Source organism: Barbus barbus (assembly GCF_936440315.1).
Source record: "Barbus barbus genome assembly, chromosome: 21".
Lineage (NCBI taxonomy): Eukaryota > Metazoa > Chordata > Actinopteri > Cypriniformes > Cyprinidae > Barbus > Barbus barbus.
The window spans coordinates 30,891,857-30,904,291 of NC_136749.1; the positions used below are offsets into that span (position 1 = coordinate 30,891,857).

The following is a 12,435-nucleotide window of genomic DNA, read 5'->3' on the forward strand; positions in this document are numbered from 1 at the left end:
GACTAGAAAACTTTGTTGGCATTAGTTGGCATGGTTCAAATCGTACTTCTTTGACTGCCATCAATTCGTAGCAGTGAATGAAAAGGTATCATATCGATCACAAGTGCAGTATGGAGTACCTCAAGGCTCAGTACTAGGGCCGTTACTTTTCTCAGATAATTAGGGGCTCATCTAGTTGTCCAGGTCTCCGCAATAGTGTTTACTATTGTCCTTTTGCATTATTGACGATACTGTAAAGCTGCTTTGACACAATCTGTATTGTTAAAAGCGCTGTATAAATAAAGGTGACTTGACTTGACATACACAGAGAGAGAGATAGAGAGAGAGAGAGAGAGAGAGAGAGAGAGAGAGAGAGAGATAGAGAGAGAGAGAGTCGGAGATCGCAGACACACACACACACACACAAACACAAACGCTTCCCAGCGACTTTTATTAATAAACTACCCTAGATACTAGATCACTACATTATATTCCTCAGCAACGAGGTGTAAAATTGCTGTTTTTGAAGTAACACAGCTTCATTGTTTGTAGAGAGACGCACAGACAAAGATAACGCACACACAACTGTCATCTCTCTCTCTCTCGATCGATAATTAATTCAAATAAATGTGATCTTGCTGCACTATTTCTGCTATGAGTCTGGTTTGAAGCGGGCAGAATGCTAACGAGCCATAACTGAAGAAAATAACCGTAATTGTTACCGTTCCAGTCAAATATTGTGCTACGAAACATCATTAACAACTTTAACTTGTAAATGCTGGCAAATGACCAAGGTATAAGCGGGATAATGCATGGCTGGCTGTGCATTATCCTTTACTTATACTACACAGATTGTGTCAAAGCAACATTAGAGTTTTAAACAGGAAAACACTGTCGATAATGTAAGCAAAAACAGTAACAATAGTAAACAGTCAATATTTCATTCTTCTAATAGTGTCTGTGCAATCAAGTAAATAATATTGCCAAGAAAGTGTCGTCAAACCTCAATGCCCGCCCCTTCCTGTGCAGAATCCCACGACTTCCTGAGAGGAACCGCCAGCGTCTGGATGTCCATCATGTCAATGTCACTCCCTACAGACAGAGAACTCTACAGACATAGAGATACTCACAATTATTATTAGGGCTGTCGATGGAATCTAATTAATATTGTTAAATTAATCTAAATAATCGCAAATTAATCGCAGATCAGTTTGGGCTGAGAAATTACCCATCAAAAGATGATTTAAACTTATTATTGTGCATTGAATAAACATTAAAGAATAGCTTTAAAAAATATATATTTGATTCAACATTGCATAAATAAATGATAATAAATAGGTATTAGGCTTTTATTCACCCCCCGGAGCCGTTTGAGGCACGTTTTATTATGGATGGATGCTTCTTGAACTTTATTTGACTACTTTTGGACTGTTGAACAAAAACGGCCACCCACTGCCATTATAAAGCTTGGAAGAGCCAGGATAATTTTTAATATAACTCCGAATGGATTCGTCTGGAATAAGAAAGTCATATACAGCTAGGATGCCTTGAGGGTGAGTAAATCATGGGCTAGTTTTCATTTTTGGGTGAACTAACTTTTTAATGTTTTTTTAAATGAATATTGAAATATAAAATAATTTTAAAAAAATGAAATGATCCTCTCAATACGAAACTAATAGCACCAGTAGGTGGCGGTGTGTCACTTTCTTCATGAGTAAATCATTTAATTATTCATTCACCCGATTCATTCATTCACTGAATCACTGACTCACTCGATTCATTCAAAACCATGAATCCATTCAGTAATGAATCACTGCTGTGTGTTGATCAGAGATGCTCAACAGTTCTTCTCATCAGAACTATATTCATTTGTGAAATTGAGCAACAACAGACAACTTTGTAGGGCTGTCAAAAAAAAAATCAAATAAAAATCCACATTCGAATGCAAAAATGTTTCATGTTTTATAAATGAAAAAAGTGCTCTTTGTGATTGGTTTTCGGTCCTTTGTATTAAACTATACATACATACATACATGACGCTGTTTTGTTTCTAATTGTTTAAGCAACTTTATTAATTACGTATGGTTTATAAACATTATTTTAAACATTATGCACTTTTTTTTTCAAAGATAGTCGTGTTATTTTATAGCTTTGAAGAGACGTGCATTAGTAATATTTTGCTCGAACGCTTTTTTTCCCCCTAACTGAAATTATGCCTTTTAAATTCAAATATAATTTGAATATTGATAATATTTAAACACAAAATTTGAATTTAGTTTTTCAGCCATTTTGACAGCCCTACAACTTTGCGTTTAAAATGTAGCACACAATATTAACTTGTGTATCGAACTGTTGTATGAACTCATAAATGAATATGAGGGTGGTTTTTTGCGCTCATATCGTGAATTTTCGTCGTTGTCCTGCATTACGTTCATCAGCAATGGTTTTGAATCAATTTGACGTCAGCCCTAGTTGTAGTCACCTCAGACGTGGCGTTGTACAGCCGCTCCTTGGCCTTCAGCAGACTCTCGGTCATCTGGCTCTTGCGGGACGGTTTCTGCTCGTAGGTGTGGCGTGAGTGTCCGTTCGCTCCCGGCCGCCGGTTGTCTACGCTAGCGGCTCGTCGCACCGATGAACGGTTCCTCGTTGGCGTCAGCAGCTGCTGCAGTTTCCCGGCCAGACCACGGCTCGGAGACAAAACGTTGTTGTAGTTTTCATCGACTGACTTCCTGTTCAGAGTCTCCCTCACTTCCACCGACCTGCAGAGCGCGAGTGAAACGACACGAAACCATAAACCTGTTAACCTGCCACCAATAACAATCACACAGAACAAGCTCCTTTCTGAATTCATACGATTTTCATGTTTCTTTTTGAAAATAGTTTATAAATATATTTGTCAGAAAATCAGTGCCAAAGTAAAAACTGATCAACTTTCATTCTTCATCCATCTGTTTGTGAACTCCACTCCATGTAAAGACACTCTAATCAACACATCTATTCAGTGTCTAGTCCAGCGGCTCTCAAGGCTTCTCCCTCATGATCCATAACAATATCAGCTGTAATTATTTTGCAGTTAATGTAATTGCAATTCTTTTTTTTTGTACATTACATTTCAGGTTTCTTGCTCTCTAAACCAATTAATCTGTGTGACAGTCATTCATGATTCACTGTTACAGGTTTAAAAGATTGAAAAATAAAAAAATTAGTCATAACTTTTATTTATTTTAATTTTACATTTATTTAATTTTTTGTTTTTAAATTATTTATCTTAATGTTACATTTTTGATTGAATTCATTTTAATTTTTTGTTTTTAAATTATCTTAATTTTACTTTTTTGATTTAATATTTTTTTTTCATATTTTTTAAATTTATTTGTCCTTTTTTGAAAATTTTTAAGTAAATTTAGTAAATTTTTGTTGTTTTAAGGTACCTGTTTATTTAAATTTGTACATTTTTATGATTTAATTTATAGCGTTTAGTGGGTTTTTTTGTTATTTCTTTTTAATCAGATGGGGTGAATTAAAACAATAATGTTTTTATTTTTATTTGTTTAAACATATTTTCTGTACTTTACAGCATGTTTTTATAATATCTGAACTGATTTTAAGTCATCTTGAGGTCCTGGAACCCTGGTTGAGAGCCGCTGGTCTAGTGGACATCACATTAAATCAATCTAATTAGAGCTTATTATAATGAAGATCCACTAGTTATTCACCTTTGAAAACAAGCATTTATGCACTTCCTTTGCTCAAGCTGCAAGAGATTAGTTACTGTTTAAGAGCAGTAACACACTAATAAACATGTTTTGTCTTGATTGTTTTTAAATTATTTTGATTTTACAATTTTAATTTCATTAATTTGTTAATAAATAGAAAATAAAATATAATTTAATTATTATTTTTTTTTGTATGGTTTCCATGATTTAATTAATTTGTTAAAATTGAATAAAAATAAAATAAAATGCAAAAATAATTGTTATGATTTCTGATTAATTTGTTAAGATAAAAAAAATTCAATAATAATTTAAATTTTTTTAATCAGATAGTTGTTGAAGGGGTGAATAAATATATTTTTTTACTCATTTATGCTTGTTTAATCTGTCTGTGTACCTGCTGTCCCTCCCCGGCTGACACCTGCAGTCTGCGTCTGCGTCCTCTGCGCAGTCTCTGTAGAAGGTGGATAGGCAGACGTCGCTGCGGCGCACAAGCACAGGTGCTGGAGGACTCAGTGTTTCGCGACGGCCGGCGGGAGGCTTGCGTGAGGCTGCGGATGCACCGTCTGCGGCCGTCTGCGCAGCTGCTTTCTTTGACAGCTTCAGCTCTGATAAACAGACAAAGACTGAAATGAGACCCTGGAGCACAAAACCAGTCATAAGGGTCAATTTGTTTGAAACTGACGTTTATACATCATCTGAAAGCTGAATAAATCATATTTCCATTGATGTATGGTTTGTTATGATAGGACAATATTTGTCTGAGATACAACTATTAGAAAATCTGGAATCTGAGGGAGCAAAAAAATCTAAATATTGAGAAAATCTCCTTTAAAGTTGTTCAAATTAAGTTCTTAGCAATTAATCAAAAATGAAGTTTTGGTATATTTATGGTATAAATATCTTCATGGAACATGATCTTTACTTGCAGTTTTTTTTCAACTGTTTACACACATTTTCAAAACTTTGCCTCTTTTTTTAATAACTTTACACACAAACCAAGAATTGCACACAAAATGCAAAACGCCTCACATCTCTTGCAAAATGAAGCAATGCATTCAACATATCACAAACATCTCAAAAGCAAACATTTGCAAACACCTTTGCCATAATATTAATTCCTGTTAGATTTGTGTTACATGGAGAACTGTGTTGTGTTTTGCAAAAAGTGTTTTATGAAACTGAAAACTGAGTCAAAGGCTGAGAATTAGTGTCTGGTTTTGCAGATTTGGTGTGTGCTTCTGTTTGAGTGACAGCTTTCAGAAACTGTGTAACAAGGAAAGATTTTGTGTGTAAGCAGATGAAAAACACTGTAATATCCTAATGATTTCTGTCAAAATGGATAATTTTGACCCATACAATGTATTGTTGGCTATCGCTGCAAACATACTCTGCTACTTAAGACAGGTTTTGTGCTCCAGAAACAGGAAGATCAGACGTGAGTTATTATCAGTCACTCACTGCATCCTGACGGCTGAACGCTGCTCAGACTGCTGCTCTTGGCCAGACTCATCAGTGATTCGTGGCTCGAGCTCTCACTCAACCCGCTCCAGCTGGACTGACGAATCAGAGCCGAGTAGGGGCGGGGCTTGGACAGTGCGTCTCCTGTAGACAGGAGCAGAATGTGAGTATGTGACGCTGCTGACGTCTGTCAATCACACGCCGGAGGCGGGGCCTCTCTGACCTGCGGGGGTGCTGAATGATGCGCTCCTCTGCTGCTGTTTGATTGGCTGCCTGAAGTGAGCCACGGCCAATACCACGTTACGCAGCTTCGCCCAGCGAAGACGCCCTCCCTGATTGGTGGATGGCCATTTGCTCTCTAGCACCGCCTACAGACGGCAGAATAAAACACACACTTGCATGAGTGAAGAGAAGACTTTCATCTGTACGTTGTATCAGGGATTCCCAAACTCTTTCTGAAGCACCTGCAGTATTTAATTCTAGAACCAGGCCTGGATAAAACTATGTTTTATGTGGCAGTAGGCTATGCTTCAAAGTCAGAAAAATTAGCAGGATATATTCTCCATGAAAATCTCTATACAGTTAGAGTAAACATTAATGCACACGGGCTTCATCCAATACTTCTTGCATCTGTTGATTTCATCTTTTGTGGATTATTTAATTTTATCTAGTGCAAATCTACAGTCTGATATGTAGTAATAAAGAATATGAAATGCAGCCAGCCATTAATTATCTTTTAATCAAAACATAAAACAATATTTACCCTGTTTGTATCTGCGAGGCATGTGTTATCATCAGAGGGATATTCATGGCTGTTTAACTACTACACCCCTACATTATATGACTTATAAAAAATTTAAAAAGAAAAGCCACCAAAATATTTTCTAAATTTTTTTATATTTATGATTTCATTTTTGAAAGTGTTTTTTATTGCTTTTAATTTTAAACTATTTATTTGTTTTAACCTTACAATTTTATGATTTAACTAATTTTAGTAAATGGTGTTTTATTATTAAAATCAATTATTTTAATATAACTTTCATATGATTACATTTTTGTTTTTAATTTAAATTTATTTATCATAATTTGACATTTTTATGATAAAAAACGTAAATGTTTTGGGTCATTTTTATTTTTTAATTATGTATTTATTTGTATATGTATACATTTTCATTATTTAATTTTTAGTAATTGTTTTTGATCATTTTTCTTTTTAAATTATTTATTTATTGTAATTTGACATATTTATGATTTAATTAATTATCTGATTGTTTTTGTTTTAAAATGACTTCTTTTCATTGCGCATTTTTATCATTTAATGAAACCCGGGTTTGGGAAGCCCTGTGTGAGCTCATTAATATGAAACACGTCACTTTATTATAGTATCCGTATGTGATGGTGTTGGGCGTAATTCCTGCCCGCTTCATCTCCAGCAGAACTCTGACCGCGAGAACCGGCTGACCGTACTGACCACACAGCTGCATGAGGATACGGTAACACACCTGCGACACACACACACACACACACATCAGGAGAGAGACAACCCACAACACACTAACTGTGTCTACATCATATCACTAGTGCATATCGATGTGTGTGTGTGTGTGTGAGAAAGAGAGAGAGAGAGAGAGAGAGAGAGAGTGTGAGTGTGAGTGTGAGAGAGAGTGTGTGTGTGCGTGTGTGTGTGTCTCTGACCTCGTCCGGCAGCACCACCTTGCGTGTCTCCATGTGTTTGAGCACCTCGTATGCGGTGTGCAGCGCTCGGACTTTAGTGCTCTCTGCTCTGACAAATGTTGGTAAGCAGATGAACCAGAGTCCGTAGCAGTGACCCAGCAGGCATTTGGACCACATCTCCGGCACCGTCGAGTACTTCTGCGCCTTCTTCTGCGCCAGCTTGATCTCCTGCACACACACACACACACACACACACACACACACACAGCAGACAACGTCAGCCGGCTGATCTCTGACCCCGTGACTTGACCTTCAGCTGAGGGGCATACCTGTTTGGTGCGGCGGGGGGCGGGGCTACTGGGAGCACTTCCTTTAGCCGGAGTCCACAGCTGATCCTGTGGCCGATCAAACAGATCCGACTGGAGGACCGGGAACGTGTCGTAGCTGCACACACACACACACACACACACACACAGAGATACAAACACACACACAGAGATACAAACATACACACACGTAGATAGATAGATACACACACACACACACAAACACACACACACAGATACACACACATGAAATAAGAGTTTAGTGAACAAAAACAGCTGAAGAGTTGAGGAGTAAGCGAGCTGTTTCTGTCTGATGTAATAGTAATAATGAAGCTCTTATAATCACATTCACTCGCTGTTCTTCTATAATGTGCTGTATTTTGAGTGAATCATGACGTGTGCGCTACTATAGAGTGAATAAAACCAGAAACGAGTATTTCTGCACTTCTGTTTCCACTGTCATGGGCTCACTGGGGTTTTAATATATAAGCTGAGGTCAGAACTGTGAAGTGTGTGTGTTACAGTGCTCTCCTGCCAGCAGATGATGAGGGTCTGATAGCGTTTGAGCTCAATCTCTCTCCAGCACCAGGTTTTGTGCGTTCATTAATTGTTCATTTTTTCTTTCCTTCTGTGTTGATGTTGTATGTTGTCCTCCTCATTTATGATATGTTGTGCAGTCAGGTGGTTTGTAACTGTGGTGTTAATGATGTATCTCCTGAAGGAAATGAACCCTTTGGCAGAAATTACTTTTATTTTGAATGCTGATTAAAGTACATGGACCCTAAATAAACCCCTAAAGTACCTAAATAAATAAATAAAATAAAAAATTATATACATGCATATATATATCTATATACACACAGTGCCCTCCATAAGTATTGGAACAGTAAAGACAAAATTGCTCTGTTGGCTGTGGAGTCAAGACATTGGCAAATATGATTAAAAGATGAATATGAGACAAAACTACAGAATGTCACATTTTATTATTAGCCGTTTCAACACATACATGTTTTACCAAATAAAAAGAACAGCACTTTTAGAGTTCATCCCACTCATTGATGAGAGCATAAGTATTGGAGCAGTTGAACATAAGGCAGATATAAAAGATTAAAAGCTATTATTTAGTTGCAGATCCCTTGCACACAATCACAGCAGTGAGTCTGTGACCCATAGACATCACCAGACTCTTGCTCTCATCCTTTGAAAGACTTTTCCCAGCCTTTAATGCAGCCAATCCCAATTGTTGCTTGTCATTTCTTTGCTCTTATAAACTCCTTGACTGAACTGCAGGGTGTTTTGGGTCATTGTCCTGATGCAATATGAAGCACTTCCCAATGAATCTGGTGGCATTTTCTTGAATATTGGTAGGTAAGATGGGTTTGTATCCTTCCAAATTCATTCTGCTACTGTCATCATACATTAAGTCATCAGTAAAGTTGAGAGGGCCTGTTCCAGAGACAGCCATGCATGCCCATGCCATGACACCACCTCCACCATGCTTTACAGATGAGGCTGTATGCTTGGGATCATTGCAGTTCACTTTCTTTCTCCACATTAGTGCTTTCCCATCACTTAGATAAAGGTTCATCTTTGTCTCATCGGTCCATAAACACAGTTCCAAAACTCTTCTGGCTCACCTTTGTGCTTTTCTGCAAACTCTACTCTTGTCTTTCTATGTTTGGAGCTGGTCAGAGGTTTGCATCTTGCTGTGTAGCATCTGTAATTCTGTGTCAAAGTCTCCTGAGGACAGTAGATTGTCAGAGCATCACAGCTTTCTGGAAGTTGTTGCTGATTTTACAGACAGTCTTTTAGGGTTCATTTTCACAGCTTTTATGATTTGTCTGTCATCAGCTACTGTTGTTTTCTCAGCCGATCAGGTCGTTGTTGGTTGCTGGTGGTTTCCAAACTCTTGATTTGTATTTGTAAATGTCTTGACTCAACAGCCAACAGAACAATTTTGTCTTTACTGTTCATATACTTTTGGAGAGCACTGTATATATAAAATTCTCTCTCTCTCTCTGTATATATATATACCTGTCAAAAGTTTCAAATAATTACTTTTTTTTTTTAAGTCTCTTCTTTTCACTAAAGTTGATTTTTTTTTATACAAAAATACCGTAAAAACAGTAATATTGTCAAATATTATTACAATTTCAAAGAACTGTTTTCTACTGTAACACATTTTAAAATTTAATTTGTTTATCTTAATTTGACATCTTTTGGTTTAATTGGATTAATTTTAGCAAATGTTTTTTGGTGTTTTTATTTTAAACTATTTATTTATCTTGGTTTTACATGTTTATGATTGAATTAATTTTAAGAAAGTGTTTTTGGATTGTGTTTATTTTGAAAATTATTCATTTAATTTAATTTAACATTTCTATGATTTAATACATTTTTCATTAGTTTTATTTTTAAATTATTTTAAATTACTTTTTAGAAAAGTTTTTTTAATTATTTTCATTTTACATTAAATTATTTTAATTCATTAAAATAATAAATAATACATTTTAATTGATTAATTAATTTATATTTTTATAATTATATTTCTCAAATTATTATTATTATTATTATTTTAATGAATTTTTTATTATTTAATTAATTATTTGGTTGTTTTTATTTTAAAAATCTTTTTTAAATCTTAATAATCCAAAAGCCAATGAAACAATCCTACTGGGTTTTTTCAAAAAAAGGGAAATTTTGTTTACATCATCACTGCAGGATTTTACACATCACATACAGTAACCTAAAACAATAACTGGTCAATATTAACCAACACAACATTGCTTAAAATTACTATTGGGTTAACCAAAAGCCTGCAGGCCTCAGTGACGTCAGCTGAGAAGGGAAGTAATATCAGAGCGTCTCTAATGAAGGAATATGAGTGATGATCACACACCTGTAGTGTGCAGGACACTCGGAGCCATCGGCCTCCTGCGGCTCCTCCGGAGGCATAATAAACACTGTGTGTTCACCGCTGTGACACTCGTCACGATCGATCAGACGCACATCCTCCGGCTTCTCCACGTCCACCTACATACACACACACACACACACACAGGTGTCACAGGAGCGATCTGATTGGCCGCTGCGGTCAGGTGACTGCAGGTGAGAGTCTGACCTTCTGCACACACTCGTCGAAGAACTCGAGGCAGCCGTGGCGGTCGCTGACGAAGGAACACTCCTCGATGAACTGCGTGAACATCTGCGTCTTCGTGAGCTGTGTGTAAATCTTCTGCTGCGCTCGATCGCGAGACTTCAGGAAGCCTGCAGACAGAAGACCACCCTCACATCAGCTCAATGACACCCTTAATAATTATAGGCTGCTGATTCCAGAAATAGAGTCTGTTTTGCTCTTCAACGGCACACTTTCACACTAAAAATTATGCATTTTGTAGCATTTTTGTTTTTGAGAATCATTGGTGTGTGAATTAGTCTTGTTTTCTCTCTTAAACAGCAGAAAAACACACAAACACATGATTCCTGTCTGAATCGGAGACACATTACAACCATCTGATGCATGCATGACGTTATTTAATATCTAATCCTGATTTCAAGGACAGAATCATGATCCAGAGACAGAAGAAAATGCAAACATGAGCAGATGATTCTGCTTTTACTGCAGCCAAACACACAGAAAAACTTTTTTATTTATAAACTTGTGTTTATGTATTAAATGACGTATTTTAACATATTTTTCCATTCCTTTGCAGAAGTTAAATGATTCATTTTGAATACTTTTTGTCATTAAAAGCAAAACTTCTGACATTTGACAGCTTTTGTTATCTTGATAAGTGCATTAGCTGATGTAAGTGGAATAATGTCATTTAATACTGTATATTAATGCATAATGTAATTTATCATTTGAAAAATCTTCATTCTTATTTTAAGAAAAAAATGTGTACAACTGAGAGTTTATATATATATATATTTATTTATTTATTTTTTGTTTTTTTGAATATTGGAAGTTTCTGATTAATTTTCTAAAGTAAAAAATATTTCAAAATTCTTATCCAGTAATCATAATCAACTTGGTCAAAAAGATCAAGAACCCTGAAGAACATTCTGTAATTACAATATTAATAGTCTTTCATTATTTTAACCTGCTGACCAGAGTTATTTTAGCATCACAGAGACACTATTATAGTTTTCACTATTATTTTGAATTAGTTCTTATTTTTACACACTGCCCGTTCAAAACAAAAGTCACACACTCTAATATTTTGTTGGACCGCCTTTAGCTTTGATTACAGCACGCATTCGCCGTGGCATCATTTCGATAAGCTTCTGCAGTGTCACAACATTTATTCCCGTCCAGAGTTGCATTAATTCTTCTCCCAGATCTCGTGTTGATGATGGGAGAGTCGGACCGCAGCACAGTCTTCTCCAGCACATCCCAAAGATTCTCAATGGGGTTAAGTTCTGGATTCTGTGGTGGCACATGATGTCTCATGCTCCCTGAACCACTCTTTCACAATTTGAGCCTGATGAATCCTGGCATTGTCATCTTGGAATATACCCGTGCCATCAGGGAAGAAAAAAATCATTGATGGAAACCCCTGGTCATTCAGTATATTCCGGTAGTCAGCTGACCTCATTCTTTGGGCACATAATCACCCCTGCAGTAATTATCCAATGGGAGGAGCTTACCTATTCGCTTAATTAAATCCAGGTGGTGACTTTTTTTTTGGACGGGCAACTTGCCTAATAATTATTATACATGCAGTGTATTTTTATTTTTCAAATTTTACGTAAAGTTTTAATAATTTTATTTTGTCATTTTTATTAGTTTTTATTTTTAAATGTCTAAATAGTTTTAATTCTTTTTTTTATTTTAGTTTTAGCTATTTCGTTTTTATGGAAGCCCGTTTCTGCGACTGAAGACAAAAAAAAAAAAAAAAAAAAAACAGGTAATTATGACTTTTTATCTCGGAATTCTGGCTTCTTTTCTCAGAATTGTGAGATAAGAACTCGCAACTGCTAGTTTTAAAGTCCTATTCTGAGGGGGAAAAATATTATTTTCTTTTATTTGCATTTTTTTTTTTACATGAATTCTGAGAAATAAAGTTGCAAAAATAAAGACTTTATAACTCACATTTTTTTTGGCAAAAAATTATATTATATCTCACAATTCTAAAAAAAAAAAACTCAATTAACTTTTTATTTTTTATTCAGTGGTGGAAACAGACTTCCATAACTTTTAGTTTGTTCGTCAAGTTAAACTAAATAAAAATGTTGCTTTGGCAACTAGCTGAAATAGAATACGCTTTTCCTGATATTAT

At 35.8% G+C, this 12,435-nt stretch overlaps 1 protein-coding gene across 2 annotated transcripts in view; it reads right to left on the reverse strand.

The window, feature by feature from the left end:
- Nucleotides 1-12,435, reverse strand: part of LOC306887712 (DENN domain-containing protein 4B-like) — a 45,120-nt gene that overhangs the window by 9,944 nt on the left and 22,741 nt on the right. For both annotated transcript variants that reach the window (XM_079445683.1, XM_079445684.1), the window contains exons 13-22: nucleotides 10,275-10,420; nucleotides 10,053-10,186; nucleotides 7,157-7,271; nucleotides 6,849-7,055; nucleotides 6,527-6,655; nucleotides 5,377-5,521; nucleotides 5,154-5,297; nucleotides 4,090-4,300; nucleotides 2,462-2,738; nucleotides 983-1,087 (exon numbers count right to left, since the gene is read on the reverse strand). In XM_079445683.1, the coding sequence (XP_079301809.1) occupies nucleotides 983-1,087; nucleotides 2,462-2,738; nucleotides 4,090-4,300; nucleotides 5,154-5,297; nucleotides 5,377-5,521; nucleotides 6,527-6,655; nucleotides 6,849-7,055; nucleotides 7,157-7,271; nucleotides 10,053-10,186; nucleotides 10,275-10,420 (1,613 nt within the window). The remainder of the gene's footprint in view (nucleotides 1-982; nucleotides 1,088-2,461; nucleotides 2,739-4,089; nucleotides 4,301-5,153; nucleotides 5,298-5,376; nucleotides 5,522-6,526; nucleotides 6,656-6,848; nucleotides 7,056-7,156; nucleotides 7,272-10,052; nucleotides 10,187-10,274; nucleotides 10,421-12,435) is intronic.